At 41.0% G+C, this 17251-nt stretch overlaps 1 protein-coding gene across 5 annotated transcripts in view; it reads left to right on the forward strand.

The window, feature by feature from the left end:
• The first annotated feature begins 360 nt into the window (after positions 1 to 360).
• Positions 361 to 17251, forward strand: part of PPP2R5C (protein phosphatase 2 regulatory subunit B'gamma) — a 103826-nt gene continuing 86935 nt past the window's right edge. For 2 of the 5 annotated variants that reach the window (XM_089522550.1, XM_089522548.1), the window contains exons 1-3: positions 364 to 794; positions 5437 to 5502; positions 16835 to 16994. In XM_089522550.1, the coding sequence (XP_089378676.1) occupies positions 762 to 794; positions 5437 to 5502; positions 16835 to 16994 (259 nt within the window). In that variant the 5' untranslated portion in view covers positions 364 to 761. Of the gene's footprint in view, positions 795 to 5436; positions 5503 to 16834; positions 16995 to 17251 lie in introns of all 5 variants that reach the window. The other 3 variants (XM_089522552.1, XM_089522549.1, XM_089522547.1) reach the window with 3 other exon arrangements.

The following is a 17251-nucleotide window of genomic DNA, read 5'->3' on the forward strand; positions in this document are numbered from 1 at the left end:
CAGTTTCACTCTCACACTTTACACAGACACACTCACACATACTCTCCCACAGACACATTGAGTTTTACTCTGGCACACTGGCTCTGCCCCTCCTGACACTCTCTCTGACACGCATTCTACACGCATCCCCCGTTCAGACGTGGCCTCCCTGGGCGCCCCGTCCTGAGAGGCGACCTGAGGCGGGGAGGGGGAGAGCGGGGCAAGAGTCCCTCTGCCTTCCCCTTCCCTTCCCTTCCTGAGGCCTGGGACCCTCTAGAGGGAGGGCCCTGCTCCTCCGCTCTGTGACTGAGGCCAATGCTGCTGAGACTGAGAGAGAGGCGAAAGGCCCGGGCGGGAAATGGAGGCGTCGGAGGACGTTGGTGCCCACGTGACTCCGGGGAGCCAATGGGGAGGCGCCTGGGGAGCCCCGCCGTGAAGCCGGCCGCCTAGAGACTGAGAGGGCTAGTGCTGCTGCTGCTGCTGCTGCTGCGAGAAGGAAGGAAGGAAGGAAGGAAGGAAGGAGGAGGCCTGGCTCTCGCCCACGGAGAGGGAAGCGTCCTGCGCGGCGGAGGGCTCGCGGCGGAACCAGGAAGGAGGGAGGCCGGCTGCCCGCCCGCCCGCCCCCCGCGGGACTCTAGTGGCCGCCGCCGCCGCCGCCGCCGCCGGCGCTTGTGAAGGCGAAGGGTCGGGGAGGGGGAGCATCAGCCCGGCTTCCCCGCGGGACGAGGCTCCGACTCCCCGGCCTGGCGGGCCCCCAGCAGCCCCCCAACCCCCGGCCGGCCATGCCGAATAAAAACAAGAAGGAGAAGAGCCAGGTCAGCAGGAGCCCCCGGGAGAGGGAGAGGGAGAGGGGCCCCGGGCGAGGAGGGAGCCTCTCCGGTGGGGACCCCCCTCAGGGCAGAAGGAGGAGGAGGAGGAGGTCCCAGGGAAGACTGCTTCGCCCAAGGGCTGCCCCTGGCTGGGGTCTCTCTCTCGCCGCTTGGGACACTTGGGAGTGTCTCTCTCTCTCTCTCTCTCACACACACACGGCTACCTTCTGGCACTAGGGAAAGGGGGTGTCCCTGGGTGGGATCTTTGCCCGCTTGGGAGTGTGTCACACACTCACACACACCTACTTTCCTGTGGGTGTGTAACACACACACACACACACACCTAGTTTCTTGAGGGTGTGTAACACACACACACACACTTACTCTCTTGCCTTAGTGAAAGGCGGTGTTCTTGAGTGGGACCTTTTCCCACTTGTGATCTTTGGGAGTGTGTAACACACCTAGGCACACAGGCACACACAAATACCTGCTTACTTCTTACACTGCAAATACTTACCTCTTGCACTAGTGAAAGGTGGTGATCTTGGGTGGGATCCTTTCCCACTTGGTATACTTGGGAGTGTGTAACACACACACACACACCCCTATTCTCTTGCACTAGTGAAAGGTGGGATTCTTGGGTGGGATCCTTTTCCACTTGTGAGTGTGTAATACACACACCTACTCTCTTCCATAAGTGAAAGATGCTGTTCCTGAGTGGGACCTTTTCCCACTTGTGGTCCTTGGGAGTGTGTAACACACACACACACTTACCTCTACTCTCTTGCACTAGTGAAAAGTGGTGTTTCTGAGTGGGATCTTTGCCCATTTGAGATACTTGGGAGTGTTTAACACACAGGCACACAGAGGCACACACAAACACCTGCTTACTTCTTACACTACAAATACTTACCTCTTACATTAGTGAAAGGTGGTGTACCTGGGTGCGATCCTTTTCCTACTTGCAATATCTGGGAGTGTATAACACACACAACCAATATATAAATACCTACCTACTCTCTTGCACTGGTAAAAGATGGGGTTCCAGGGTGGGATCCTTTCCCCTTTGTGATACTTGGGAGTGTGTAACACACCTGTGCACATAGGCGCGCGCACACACAAGTCAGGGTAAATACTTCTTCACTAGTGAAAGGTAGTGTTCCTGGGTGTCAGCTTTTCCCACTTGTGATACCTGGGAGTGTGTAACACACACACATAAATATAAATACTTACCTACTCTTGCACTAGTGAAAGATGGTGTTCATAGGTGTGATCCTTTCCCACTTGTGATACCTGGGAGTGTATAACACACAGGCGCATGTACACACACGTGCACACCTACCTGCTCTCTTACACTAGTAAAAGTTGTGTTTGTGGGGGTGTAATACACAAATGCACACAGGCACACATACACAGAAATACCTGCCTACTTCTTACACAGCAAATACCTCTTAAACTAGTGGAAAGTGGGTGGAATCCTTCCCCCACTTGTGATACTTGGGAATGTGTAACACACACAGGTGCGCACATGCACACACAAATACCTGCCTGCTCTCTTGCACTAGTATTTTTGGATGTGATCTTTTCCCACTTGCAATACCTGGGAAGGTATAACACACATTCACAACCAAATACAAATACCTACCTACTGTCTTGCACTAGTGAATGGTGGTTTTCCTGGGTGAGATCCTTTCTCCACTTGTGATAACCTGGGAGTGTATAACTAACACACACACACAAATATAAATATCTGCCTACTGTCTTACAGTAGTGAAAGATGGTGTTCCTGGGTGTGATCCTTTCCCACTTGTGATACCTGGGAGTGTATAGCACATACAGACACACCCACATATGCATGCACACACGCCTTCTTACACTGTTACACTAGGGAAAAGGTGGTGTTCCTGGTGATGACCCTTTCCCACTTGTGATACTTGGGAATGTATAACACACCCACACATATATCTACCTACCAGTCTATTACGCTAGTGAAAGATGGTGTTCCTGGATGTGTTTCTCCCACTTGTGATACCTGAAAGTGTATAAAGCACACACACAAAAACCTACCTACTCTCTTACACTAGTAAAAGGTGCTGTTCCTGAGTGTGAGCTTTTCCCACTTGTGATACTAACACACACAAAGGCACACTCTTTACAAATACCTACTTACCTATGCTCTTCCTGATCTTCTCCCTCCTCCATTGCAAAAGAATAGTACTTTGAGGGGGGAGCAACAAAGACCCTTGTGGCATTTTAAGGCCTGATAGATTTATTGTGGCATAAGCTTTAAATCTGTTAGTCTTTGGCCTGTTACAGACAGCCAAAATAAAGCTGCTTCGAGTCACAGTGGAGGTATGGTGTTTCAATGATGCATGTGTCCTAAGAGTCCAGAAGTCGCACCAAAGCCACGATCCAGCCCTAAAGACTGGAGCATGGCTTTGGTGTGGGTTCTGGACTCTTAGGACGCATGCATCATTGAAACACCATACCTCCACTGTGACTCGAAGCAGCTTTATTTTGACTGTCTGTAACAGGCCTTTGTGAGGTGCTATAAGACTTTTTGTTGTTGTTGGAGCAGACTTGAAACACAGCTACCCCTTTCTGTAAGTTGTTACTGTTGAGATAGTTTTCTAGATATGTTGACTGTTCTCTTGGTAAAGAGTGATAGGTTTATTGTGGGTGATTTATTGTGGCTTTATTGTTTATTCTGTTAAGAATATTGTGTGTGTGTGTGTGCGTGCGCACGTGTTAAGACTGGCGTAACTAAGGGCAGAAAAACTCCCCAGCGGAGTTGACAAGGTGGAATCAAAACTTATGGCATTTAAAGGGAGCGTGTACCTACCTTACCAATACTTTTCTCATTTTTCTGGGGGTTGACTCTCTGCTGTAGTAGTTGCAAAGGTGCCAGCAAGCAATTAAAATAAATGTTAAGGTTTAACATGCTGTCTCCTGTTCAAGTAGGAAATCCTATTTATAGCTTGAGACAGGCCTAGTCATTCTGAAAGAAACGGCATTTAGGCATAATTTTAAGTAATGTTGTAATCGTATGCATGTAAAATTGGGGGTCTTATTATTGCTCAGTGTCATGCATAAACTTACATAGGATCAGGCTAACTTGAGGCTTTTGTCCTAAATCCTGTTTTTAGCCCTAGAGCAGACCCACTGAATCAATAGCACTAATAGTTGATTTATCAAATTTCTGGGGTGGGGACAGTTGGATTTAAGTCTTTGTTTCCTAGCTGACAGATTAATTGAGGCAGAGACCTGGCCTTTTACAGGCATTCCTAGCAGTTTATTTTAGTGGAAACACTAGAACAGAGGGCCCTTCTTCCACTTAACAGCTCCCTATACTGTTGAATTCCATGTAGCATCTCCACATCTGTTCAGAATTTGGGTGTGTTTATTGTACTGTGTATTTTATTACTTTTAAGCATCGCTATGATGTTATCCCACTGGTCTGCTGCAGCCTTTTTTGGACCTAGTAAATCTCAAAAAAGAAATACAGTCAGCCCTCCTTTTTCACGGGGGATACATTCCAGACTCCCTTGCGAAAACGGAGTTTCACCTATATTCAAGCCCCATTGGCTTGGATATAGGAGTGGGGGCCCATGCCCCATTCATTCTCCTTCCGTTCATCCCTCACACAGAAGCGAGGGACATGAGTCCGAAGACCGCAAGAACGGAAGGAGGACTGTATATTGATAAAAGAAATATATTGGGGGATGAGGGGTCCAGGTGTCGTATAATGGCTGCTAACTTAGGTTCTATTTGTCAGCTGTGTTATAGAGTGCTAGAAGTGTGATGCAATAGCTAAAAAAGCCAATGCAATTCAAGGTTTCATCAATAGAAGTGTAGTGTCTAGATCAGAGGAAGTAATAGTACCACTATATTCTGCTTTGCTCAGGCTTCACCTGGAATACTGTGTCCAGTTCTGGGCAAACAATTCAAAAGTAGTTTTTTATGGGTTTTTCGGGCTATATGGCTATGTTCTAGAAGGAGGAACATACAGTGGCATTGTAAGCTATCCTTTGGGTCCCTTTCACCATTCAAAGTTAGCTGTATCTCCTACATGCAGTGGGAAACTTGTCCACCACATGGTGCAGGGAATCTTCACTGTGAACATAAGTAGAACTTATGCATGGGGACCAAGTGTGAACTAGACCTCAGAATTCCTTTACTTGAAGTGGTGTCATCACTTGTTAAAAGTCTGCTATTACAGGAGTCTCTGACATTCATCAACATCAGCTGTGGCTATCAAACCTGCTTTTAAAATTCTGCAGGGAGTGATGTTTCTCAGAACTCAGTGTGCCTGTTAAAATTGCTACACTGTTCTTACAAATTAGAAAGCTTCATCTGATTGCCCTACTTGCTTCAGCTTTCAATGAACCATGCTCCCCTGTTTGTTCTTTTTCTGAGAACCTCCTTTGCTATTTTAAAACTATTGCATGTTTGCCTTGACTTGTACAGTACTGAGATAGTTTCCTTTGTCTTTTAAAACTACGCTGCTTGCTGAGAATAGACAGAGGCCAATTTTCTCTTGGTTCTATTATGCATGTTTCATTTTACTCAGAAAGGGGAGCTTTAACAAAAATTGTGCTCTGTTTCTGTTCCTGCTTGACATTTATTTATTTTTTTCTGTAAATTCCAGGAACCTCCAAAAGCAGGGAAAAGTGGGAAAAGTAGCAAAGATGTGCAAGATAACCTGGATATTGAGGTAAATGATTTTTTTTTTAAAAAAAACTGCTGATATTCTAGAAAATTCAAGATTTCCTTTGTTGGTACAGTACATGTTAGTCACGGCTTCTCACTTCTCCTGGAATCACCAGTCATTACAAATGTATAAAAATAAGTACAGTACACCTGTGCCATATGTGGCTTCCTGCTTTTGCGGAAGCCGCACGACAATATAAACAATGGCACGCACTTCGCTGCCGCATGCACACATCCCATTGTTTCCTATGGGGCGCAAGCATACACGGATTTTCCCTTACACGGGGGGTCCAGAACGGATCCCCCACATAAGGGGAGGGCCCACTGTAAGCCTTTCTTGTTTTGTAAAAAGTGGCAATGTTGTATGTTCAATAAAATCTTTACTCAAGAATTTTCAGTTCATTCTGAAGAAACTGACAGATAAGAAATCAGCTGGGAACTGGGAAGGCTACTATTTTGTTTCACCTTGGCAATAAACATTCTAAGTAGCCTTGGGTCAGGGATGGGCAACTTGTCACTCTCCAGATCTTGGACTGTGGTAGCCATAATCCCTTATAATTGGGTGTAATGTCTGGGGCTGATAGGTGTTGCAGTCCAACAACATCTGGAGCACAACAGTTTGCCAGCCGTTTTCTTCACACTTATTCCCCAAGTTCCTCTTTCCTGAAATCTAAAATAATGTTGATAATAATGCAGGCCTGCCTTACAAGAATATTGAAGGGTTCTTGTGATCATTCGCAGGAAATGCTTTGAATACTTACCAAAAAAAAAAGTACAAGATAAAAGCTAAGATTATTATTGGTAGGCTTTCTTTCTACTTGATTTTGAAATACTTAGTAAATGCCATGTTTATCTGTTCCTTCATCCATTCCCATTCTCTATAAATAGCTTTCGGCCCAACAATAAGGAATGACTTATGCCATTTAAAATTCTGCTGAGTACTATTTTAAACCATCTCTTTGGTTTAATAAAAAGATATGCTAAAACCTGTGCATCTTTCCTATCCTAAACATCATACTACTTTCCAGAGGGTTGTAGCACCTTTGAAACTAACTGTGTGAAAAAAGTTGCAGCATGAACTTTCCTAGACTTGTTCTACTTCCACATGAATCTTCACACATCTGAGGAAGTAGACCAAGTCTACGAAAGCTCATGCTACCACATCTTTCACACAGTTAGTCTCAAAGGTACTGCAAGATCCCTTTGCATACTGATATTCCAGACTAACATGACTATGTCTGCAAATCATACTTCTCTGAGAGCCATTTAAATACAATCTCAGCAGCTCTAGCTATTTCTTATTGATTTTAGTTTCATTCTTTCACAGGCATAGAGTAATCAGAATAAATTTTAAATTCCAACACAATAGACTGGAATAACTATCTTTCTGCAATCATGTTCTTCAGTGCTGAAGGTGTATATTCTTAACATAAACAAGAGATACTCTTTTCCACTATTATCTCTGGAAAAGAAATAATCTAAGGTTTTCATGTGTAAAACTATAGTTTGCCTCATTTTTTAGATTTCAAAATAAAAAATGTGTGTTTGTGTGTTTGTTGTTGTTGTTAATTGCTCCTGAGTCAACCTCAACTCATGGTGACCCTGTGGATGAGACATCTTCATGATCCCCTGTCCTCCACTGCTCTGCTTAGTTCCTGCAATTTCATGTCCATGACCTCCCTGATTGAGTCTATCCATCTGACGTATTGTCTTCTTCTCTTTCTACTACCCTCTACTTTTCCTAGCATTGTTGTATCTTCTAGTGATCTGTGCCTTCTCATTATGTGGCCAAAGTACAACAGCCTCAGTTTGACCATGTTGGCTTCCAAAGAGATTTCAGGCTTAATATCTTCAAGGACCCATTTGTTTGTCTTTTTGGCTGTCCATGATATCCTAAGCACTCTTCTCCAGCACCACATCTCGAATGAGTTAATTTTCTTTTTGTCTGCTTTCTTTACTGTCCAGCTCTCGCATCTGTACTAGGTGATGTACGTGTGTACTGAAGTATTAGGTTTAGTAGACCATGAATGCATAGCTGTTATGACTTTTTAAAAATAGTTAAAAACCATAGACAACAACTTCTTAAAAGTTCCAAAGTATTGAAAGTTTCCAGATACTCTGATGCTGAAGCAAGTAGCATCTGAAAGATTTTCATGTGGTGCTGTGTACCACTCACATTATTCTTTGTGTGTGCTATTAGCATAGATTCACTATAGCCCCACCTTATTTTCAGCATAACTTGCATGTGATGTCAACACAAATTTATTGTTAGTCAAACCAGAATCAACTCAGTGGGTCCAGAAGCTGTGTTTGTGAGCAAAGTTTAGAACTAATAGTGGCATCTGTCCTGCTGCCCAGCAGTCTGGGTGTATGGAAGAGTAACTTCTGTGCATGTTAAAGAAAAGCATAGTTTCTTTGTCATCCTCTGATAAATTCACAGCCTCCTGTTTGCATGTTGGAAAATCTTATGTTTAGAAACATGATGTATAGTTGGCCCTTGGTATCTGTGGACTTGTCATCCGCAGATTCAAGGATCCATGGACGGCAAGCCTGCAGTTGTCCCCCATGGCAGTGCGTGCTCATGGTTGCACCACCATGGGAGACAACGAAAATTAATGGCAATGCAGCCACGTGCATGCACTGCCACAGGACAACAGGCTGTCTCTAATGCTGCGACCACGGGCACACACCCCTCATTTGGGACAGTGCAGGCTTGAGCATCTGCAGATATTGGTATCCGCCAAAGGGGGGAGGGTGTCAGGAACGGATACCAAGAGCCGATGTATTTCACTTGCAAATTCAGCCTTTGGCGAACTGCAGAAAATTTATTTAGAAAATCCTTTGTGACCCTAAGTTTCTGTACAGCAGCTACCATGAAAAGGATACATGCAAAATTCTGTAGCTTTTACCTGCAGCAAAACTTAACACAAAAGAGAATATGTGGTTTCCTGCAACTTTAAGCCATTGATCTGCAAAAAGAAGTTATAGAGAAAAAATCTGTGTTGCTAAAGAGAACTGAATGATAGCACTGGCTGAGATGTGACTCTATATGTGCTGTGGTTAGCATCCATGGATGATACTGTGTAATGGCTAAAACCATGAGAACTAAGCACTGATGTATCTCAGCACATAATTTATTATTGACAGAATAACTATATGGAGTTGGTACAGATTTGATATTCTTTTCCATACATTTTTAACCAGAATATGCTAGTTACTATACTATGAGCTTGGGGAGTGGAATTTTTCTTGGTCCACAGAATGAAATAATCTTCTATGATCACATCCTGAAAGACTATGAACATGCTATAAAGACCTTACAAACTCCATGCTAACTTACTCTTTGGTGTGCTGTCCAGTGCGAAGTTCTACCAGTGCAATATCTATTGGCTGAGAAGTAGTGAATCTTGTAGAAAACCAAGCAGTTGGATGCTCCCTAGATAATAGAATCAGCACAACCTGTGCACAGTGTGAAGCAGCTTAATCAAAAAGTCAAATATAGAAGCTGGCTTCAATTTGTTTCCTTACCATCAGCTCTTGATTACATTCATCAGTATCTCCAAAACATATATCTGTTCAGCTAGTGTTAATATCTGTACCATGAAAGGGACCGAAGTTATTTAGTTTAAAAGTCAAGTAGATATTCTGTCCAGTAAAAGGGACAGAAAGGGACTGTTCAAGGCCCATTGTTCCCAACATTGCCTCTCCTCCTCCCATTTGAATAGCTGTCTTACATACTGTACTTTTGGCTAATTTGGAAAATATCATCTTGGAGCTCTGTATCTAGCAGTGTATTTGCATGTGTTGTTATTTCAAGTTCTTGTGAAAAAAGCCAGATTGTGAAGAATAGAGACAGTCCTTTGTTTGAAGAACATCCCTCAAACATTTTATTTATAGAGCCCTTGTGTAAACCTTATCGTTGTACTGCTTGTGCTTATTTTTACATTGCTTTCTTTGTATATTTGAAAGTGGTGGTTAAATGGCTAGGTTGTGCGTGTCATGCTTATTCTGGATAGCCTTAGGCCAGGGCTACCCAGCGCAACATGTATGTGCCATGAGACTGCCCTATTTGAAGTCTAAACAAAAGTGGATTCATAGCCAAAGTTGTATACTGTGTTAGACAAGAACTACATGCCATAACTGCTGCTTTGCTGATTCCTAAATTACGTCTTTGTTTTTGCTGTGCTGATTGCTTCATGTTATTTTTCTTTTCTCAGCAATGTCTAGTATAGCAATGCTGTGAGATTTCCTGATTGGCTAATTAAGGGAAGCTTAAGTGAGCAAGCCCACAAATGATGTGTCATATGTTTTGTATTACCAAATATCAGGAGAAGAGCAGGAAATTCACCACTGCAGTTTTTGGTAACAGTTGTATGTCTCATTCTGACCTCAGATTTTTGTCATTCATCCATCAGAGTCTTGCACATTTAATAATAGTAATAAACTTTATTTCTACCCCACCCTTCCATAGAAATGATCAAGGCGGCTTACAAAATATAAAACATTACAGTACAGGAGGAAAATTCAATATAAAAGTTAAATCTTTCCAGTGGGATATCTGGTTGTCATAAGTGCATTTTTAAAACTACAGTTCTCATTATGTAGCAATAGCAAGTACATTTCTATACCGCTTATCAGTGCACTTAAGCACTCCCTAAGCGGTTTACAAAGTATAAGCTAATTGCCCCCAACAATCTGGGTACTCATTTTAGCCACCTCGGAAGGATGCAAGCCTGAGTCGAGTTTGAGCCCTTTCGCTGGTATTGAACTTGCAACCTTGTGGATTGTGAGTGAGTGGCTGCAGTACAGGCATTTACCAGGGTTCCTTCTCTGCACTCCCAAACCTACTTGAAACAATCCAAGAAGCCCCACAGAAATTTTCTTAAATAATTCTGAGTAATGGTTCTCTGAAATTTTGTGATGAGTTTTTTTTTTCCTTCATGTGATGGAACAGAAGTGTTAAGTTCTGTGTTTGCCTTCAAATCAGCAAAAGGATTGCTTACAAGGAGCTTCCTAAAACTGAGGCAGCATATGCCCAGTTGAGGAAGCCATTTACTTTTGAGCTGCCAAATTTCTTAACATATCTTTTTATTTCTTCTAATAGGTAGGAAGGAAATAAAATGTGACTAGTAAAATTACTTATATTTTTTCCTTTAAGAAAACACTGGTGGTGGTGTTCACCATTTCTGATGGGATCAGATTAATATAAGAAATACTTTTTGTTGAATTTGTGGAGGTCAACTTTGCCCTCAAGCATTCAAACACAAAAGTCTGTAGGTGTGTACCATCCCTTGTACATTCTGATAATCACATGAGGGAATTTTTAGTAGCTGCAGGTGAGATACTTTTTATATGCCCCCCCCCAAAAAAAAAATTATTGGATTTTATTCCAAAAATGATTTTAGGAACTAAATAGAAGCCTATCAGTGTTAGTACTTTTCTTACTGTGTTTTGATTTTATTTGTCCAGTGGTGTAGGACTGTTCTGAACCACCATCTGTGAAATTTATCAAGGAGAGAAGACTGGCTTCAGCTTCTAGCCAAACAGATACACTTCAGAAGATATATATGGATATAAAGCTTTCAAGGAAATTTAAAAACTTGGGGGAAGGAGACTGTTGGGTCATTTGTTATTTAAAAGATCTGAAACATCTGCAGTCAGTCCTTTTAATTTCAAAGCCTTGTTCAGTTTTTTAATGCTGCTGCAAGCCCCTTTCATGCATGCACATGCCTGCAGTTGTAGGGAAAAATGAAAAGTGAACCAGGCTGAGCTCAAGGGACAATTGACAATGATTTCTGCCAATGTTGTAGTACTTTTTCTAGCTACCATGATCGTGGGAATTACTGTGACTATGTCCTTGTACAGCCTTGTTAACTCTTCTGTTTATCCATGTGATTGTGGGTGTGTGCGTTATGGAGAACAGGTTGCAATTGCTTATTTGGAGTATGAGAACAGAATGTAGTAGGTGTGGTATAAAACAGTAGGCACATAAATATTATGAAGCATTTTTAAAATTTATTTATCTATTTCCCTTACAGAATTGCTTCTTTATCTGATTTTTATAGCAGCAGTTCAGATCATTTTAGAAAGTATTACTTTACACACCATGGCCCAAATCCTGTTGTTAATCCTAACTACAGTGCAACCATTTAATCAGTTTGATTTACCTATGTGTTTTCTCATCATTTAACAATTTATTCAGTGGGTCTCCTGTAGTTGTGACTAATAGACAGGATTCCATCTTGTACCTCCAAGACAGTTTAATTGATCATTGCTTGTTCCACATTCATGTTGCTATTTATAGATGCTAGGGCTACCATGATATCAAGCAGTTTTAGAAAAGTTACCCATCCTGCATTGTTTTCTGCAGTTTCTTTACCAATATTAATTCATACAATTTCATCCATTATGGCATGCAGAATTACTGAAGTGGCATGGCTCTCTAGGAACAGTATGAGTGATACCCATAGAATTGATGTTCTTCTTCAGCAACTAGAGTACCAAGACAAGACATACAAAATTCCTGTGTAATTTGGAGTGACCTCTACATTAACATCAATGTTATTTCTTCTGTCTGGGTTAGATGAATGAACAATGTTTAGAGCAGAGCTCATTCTCCATCTGTCTAGTTACGATATTTGGTAATCTTATTCATTTCAAGTCTCACTTAGAAAAACACTGTGATTGCTGTGGCAAACAGATACCTGGAAGTACCCTAGATCAATAATGTGGTCTGAGCCACATTTCAACAATAGACCTTTATGCATTGCTCAAATGTAGAGATACTAACTAGACAGACAAAAGTGCGGAGATTCTAGTTTCTTGTTTGTTGTTTTGCCTTCAAGTTGTTTCTAACTTCTGGCGACCCTAAGGCTAAATCCTATGGAGTTGTCTTGACAAGATTTATTCAGAGAGGGTTTGTCATGGCCTTCCTCTGAGACTGAAGGAATGTGACTTGCCCAAGGTTATCCAGTGGGTTTCCATGGCTGAGTGGGGAGATTTGAACCCTGGTTTCCCAGTTTCCTAGTTCAGCTGGTTCTCAGCTGGTGTCTTGTAGTTAGGCTGAAAAACTCATTAGCTAGTTTCTTTATATGGAGCCAATTTTCTTCACCTTTAAGCAGGAGCTAGTGAGAAGCAGATACTGAAGAAGTCATCTTCTTGTATTGTTAATTATAGGTTTCCTCTCAAAAGATGTCTCCACAAAACAGCCTCTCCTGCAAGAGATAAAGCAGGTTGCTATTTACATAGATAGTGACTGTGATGCCTTTGGCATCATGGCGGTTGTGCTAAAAGTCAAATCAGTCAGAATTCCAAAAGTTTATGAGGTTCACTTGGTTTCTGTAGGGTTTTTTTGTTTTGTTTTGTTTTTTGTACAAGTTTGTCATTTATGTTGCCCATCTCCTGGGATTGCAGTCAGTATGTTAAATACCAAACTGGTTTTTTGTATAGATTTATATGGAGGATGCTGTGCATTCTGTGCTGATTCTTTCCCTCAACTTCTTGCTATAGAGTCTCTATTTACTTGGGAATAAAAGGCCTATTAAACTCCCTGGCATTTTCAGTCTATACCAGTGACGGTGAACCTTTTGGAGGCCGAGTGCCCAAACTGCAACCCCAAACCCACTTATTTATTGCAAAATGCCATGTCCCTCTGGCTTTCTAGTAACAAACTCTGGCAAACTCTGTGCTGGGGCGATGGCACGTGTGCCCACAGAGAGGGCTCTGAGTGCCACCTCTGGCATGCGTGCCATAGGTCCGCCATCACTGGTCTATACGATAGAAATATGTTGTAAGATAACACAGTACGGTCAGTCTTATTCACATACTGTAAAAGTAAGCAGCTGTCATTTAACTTCAGGCAGATTTTCCTGAACCTGTCAACCCATGCCTTACCAGTTTCTTCACTATCATCTATCTCTTTCTAACTCACTGTCTTCATTCATGTTTCAATCTCTGATTGTTTTTTGCTTTTATGTGTTGACTTATCTGAGAAGGTCAATGTAAGTACTATATTTCAACATTTATCAAAAAAGGAACCATCCCATTCTTTGCTACATGTCCTTAAGTTGTACCTTCTATCCATGGGTCATGTCAAAATCCATAATTTTTGCTCCAAACCCTGTTCTGAACTTATACATCCGGTTGACTTATAGTTGAGTATATACAGTAACTCATTTTGTTTATTGAATAAACCTTGTCAGTTAGAGGCATTCATTCACTGTATTCCTCAGCTCAATTTTTCAAGATTTCTTAAACTTATACTATGATGATATTAATATGAATATCTTGATTATATTAAGCCAAAGGTCTTAAACTAAATATCAGTTAATAACCAAAGCCTACAGAATAATGATTTATTTTTCAAATTTCAGTATAGCACAAATTACAATTTTTGTGGGTTTTAGACTATAGAGTAGACATTTACATTTTTTTTAAAAAAATATTCCATTTTCATTGTTGGTATTAGTTGGGGACTATTGAAAACCACACACTTTGAAAAATTATCATTGCACACTGAGCTTCATAGGTATGAAAGCAGTTTTGCTGTTGTTCATTGTGTTCATTTGTAGTTTTCATAAATATTTTCTTTTCTCACAGTGAAATTTTTAGCGCGTTGTGAAGCCATGATATCCAACCAAAAATACAGACCTTCTTTTCCAGTAATAATTCTGTTATTTTTTTATCTTAGAAAATTGTCGTACCATTTTTTCTGACATAGCAAAATGCGTGTTGATAGGACAATTAGATCAATATCCAATATAAATGGGAATATTCTTAAGCATTAATATCCAATATATATATAGGAATAGTCAGAAAACATTTTTCTAAATTGTCCTTCTGGTAAAGAATTGGTCAGCTTTTTGCTTCTTCATCGTTTATAAAAGGTTCACCAGACAGTGGAGTCTGTGCATTCTTGCTACCTTGGATGCGATGATCCATAGTAATTACCATCTAAACACACATAATTATATAACAAAGGTCCCAAGTGGCCAAATTAGTTCCCTTTATTGGTGAAATTCCTCATAAAATCCTGCCATTTGTCTTGAAATAACATGGTCTGGAAGTACTCACCCTCTGGTTCCAGTACCATTTTGTTTTTTTAAGTCCCTTAATTGGGGAGATGTCTATCCCAGATGTTTGAATGAGACACTTCCACAATATCACTGCAGCTAAAAAACTGGACAGCAATAATTCATCAAAATCTGAGGCATATAGCCTCAAAATATTTGTAAGTGCTCTTCCATCATATGGACTTGGATAACTTGCTATTAATGTCTGTGTCATGGGTTGTTTTTCCCCCCGAAATGAATTTTTGGCTGCTGCTTGTTTCAGAAAAAAAATGCATAATTAAGAGTGGCCCCATGGTGGGGCCCTGGAGAGCAAGTTTGGGTCTGAAATCTTCTGTTACTCACCCTGTTATCTATTCCCAATTACTATTCTATTGTACAGAAACTACAGTAGTTTGGTACCTGAAAGCATCTGCCTGATCCAATCCTCCCTGATCTATAGATTACAGTGGTCCCTTGCTATCCATGGGGGATCTGTTCTGGACCCCCTCACCCCTCCACAGATAGCAAAAAATGCTATCAAATCCTGTTGTTTTCAATGGGCGCACATGCATACACATCAATTTTAAAAGCCAGGGTTTGCCATTTGCAGAAACACAAATCCATGGATGGCAAGCCTGCGGTTGGTGCGGGCACACTGTACAAGTGTTTTCTGGCTAGAAAACCACAGCTGTTGGTGAAGTGCTTGGATGATTGAAGACCATCAAATGTAGGTAGGGTTGCCATAATTGTCCACTAAAACCTCGGACAAAATGTAGGACAAAATCTAGACCAAACTGTAGGACAACTGCCTGACAAAACTCAGCCCAAAATGTAGGACATTTAAGAAAAAATGAGGACCTTAACTGTCCTACATTTTGGGCTGAGTTTTGTCCTGCAGTTGTCCTACAGTTTGGTCTAGATTTTGTCCTACATTTTGTCCTGGGTTTTAGTAGACAGTTATGGCAACCCTAAATGTAGGGAAATGAGGAATGAGATGGGCCTCACAAAAATGAGATTAGTAAGTGGCCTTTTCCTTTTTAGGGTATGCATTTAAGGACAATACAAGAAAATTTGAAATTGCCTAGTGCTTTACCTCATTTCCAAGCATATAGCTTACAGCATGATTAATTTTTTAAAAGCTATTGTGGGTTACTGATACTTCTTTGTGATCAGTTGGCAGTCCCTAAATTAAAAAGTTGTAACTAGAAACAGCTATTTTGACAGTTGAAGATACACTGCTGAAATATGTGAAGTAGTAGCTAATTGATGAGAAAACGGTACCGATTGTTGCAGGGATGGGGGGGATACATACACAGTCCAAGTAGCACATTCAGAGGGCATTGTGTGCAACAATTAACATTGTCATCTCCAACATGTAGAGAAATAGGAATTCTTGGGTTTGATCCAGAGTGACCTTTAAAGTAAAGGCCTTGTTGTTTGAGTAGGATGAAGGTGGGGAAGATTTGTGATTTCTGCACTCTCCCTTTGCAGTTCTTGAAAGTCCTTGGGATGGGATTAAACAAAGGAGAGGTGGCTCTGCTAGTGCAATTTCACTTCTGATTTTTTTAAAGTTCTAGCATGTAAGCACTGGGTTGCAGGTACATGCAAGATAGTATATAGGTGATTGATACCTTTTATGTACATTGAAGATTAAGGTGACAGTGAGGTGTGTCAAAAAATAAATACAAGATCAGTGCAAGAAAAGTAATAATCTTTTAAATAAGAAATAGTGTGGGCGATTGGCCTAATGCATCATGGTGATTTCTAAAATACATGGAGGTCAAGAAGTCAATATGGAAATCACATGTGAGCTAAAAATGTCCTCTTACAGTTGCCATCAACCATAGTTTCTCTCATTTTCAAAAAGTTTATGTATCTTGTTGAACCATGCAGGTGAGTCTGGGAACTTCAAAGTGTTTCTGAAATGTGAATAAGCAAATCAAATATTAAGTGAAGCCTTTACTAACTTATTTATCAGACCTTCACAAAGAGTCTTACTAAAGCAAATTGAACAGTAATCATTGCTTTGTTTCTCCAGGATGTTTACTTTCTGAATCTTGACATGAATGTAGCAGCTATTACAGTTTATGTTGGAACTTCCTGAGTCTGTCTCCTGTCATCATGCTGGTGTCCCTTTTAGGTTTTCCAGTGTAGGTTTAAATACTGACATGAGTGGCCAAAAATAAGGCTTGGCCACTCATGTCATTAGAAATGAAAATTATTGTTGCCTGTATTATATTATGTTTTAGAAATCTAATTATGCTTTGCTTTACTTTTTATGAACAGGTCACATGCAAAAAATCAAATACTATACCGCCTACACCACAGTTATCTAAAATCAAAATACCTCCTGCTCAAGCTGTAGTGAAGAAAGAGAAACGACAGAGTTCTTCAAGATTTAGTATTAACAATAACAGAGAACTCCAAAAGCTGCCAGCTTTAAAAGGTATTTGTTATATTTCTTTCCATGATCCTTGTCAATTGAATCATATTGGTAATGCAAGAGTGGGAACCTTTTTGCCACTGTAGCTTGTGTTTTAGAAGGATTTTGGCATGCACAGCAAAGCTTCTGACTGTTTCTCCTCAAAGATCAAGTCAACAAGTGTTGAATGCAGTATGTGATAGTGTGAATTTCCCATGTTTCAGGAGTGACTTGTCAAGCTGTGCATAAACTGCTGTTGATGGAGAGAAGGAAGAACAAGC

The sequence above is a fragment of the Sceloporus occidentalis genome, unplaced genomic scaffold (genome assembly GCF_023333645.1).
Source record: "Sceloporus occidentalis isolate IW3139 unplaced genomic scaffold, rSceOcc1.0.p SCAF_4, whole genome shotgun sequence".
Classification (NCBI taxonomy): Eukaryota; Metazoa; Chordata; class Lepidosauria; order Squamata; family Phrynosomatidae; genus Sceloporus; species Sceloporus occidentalis.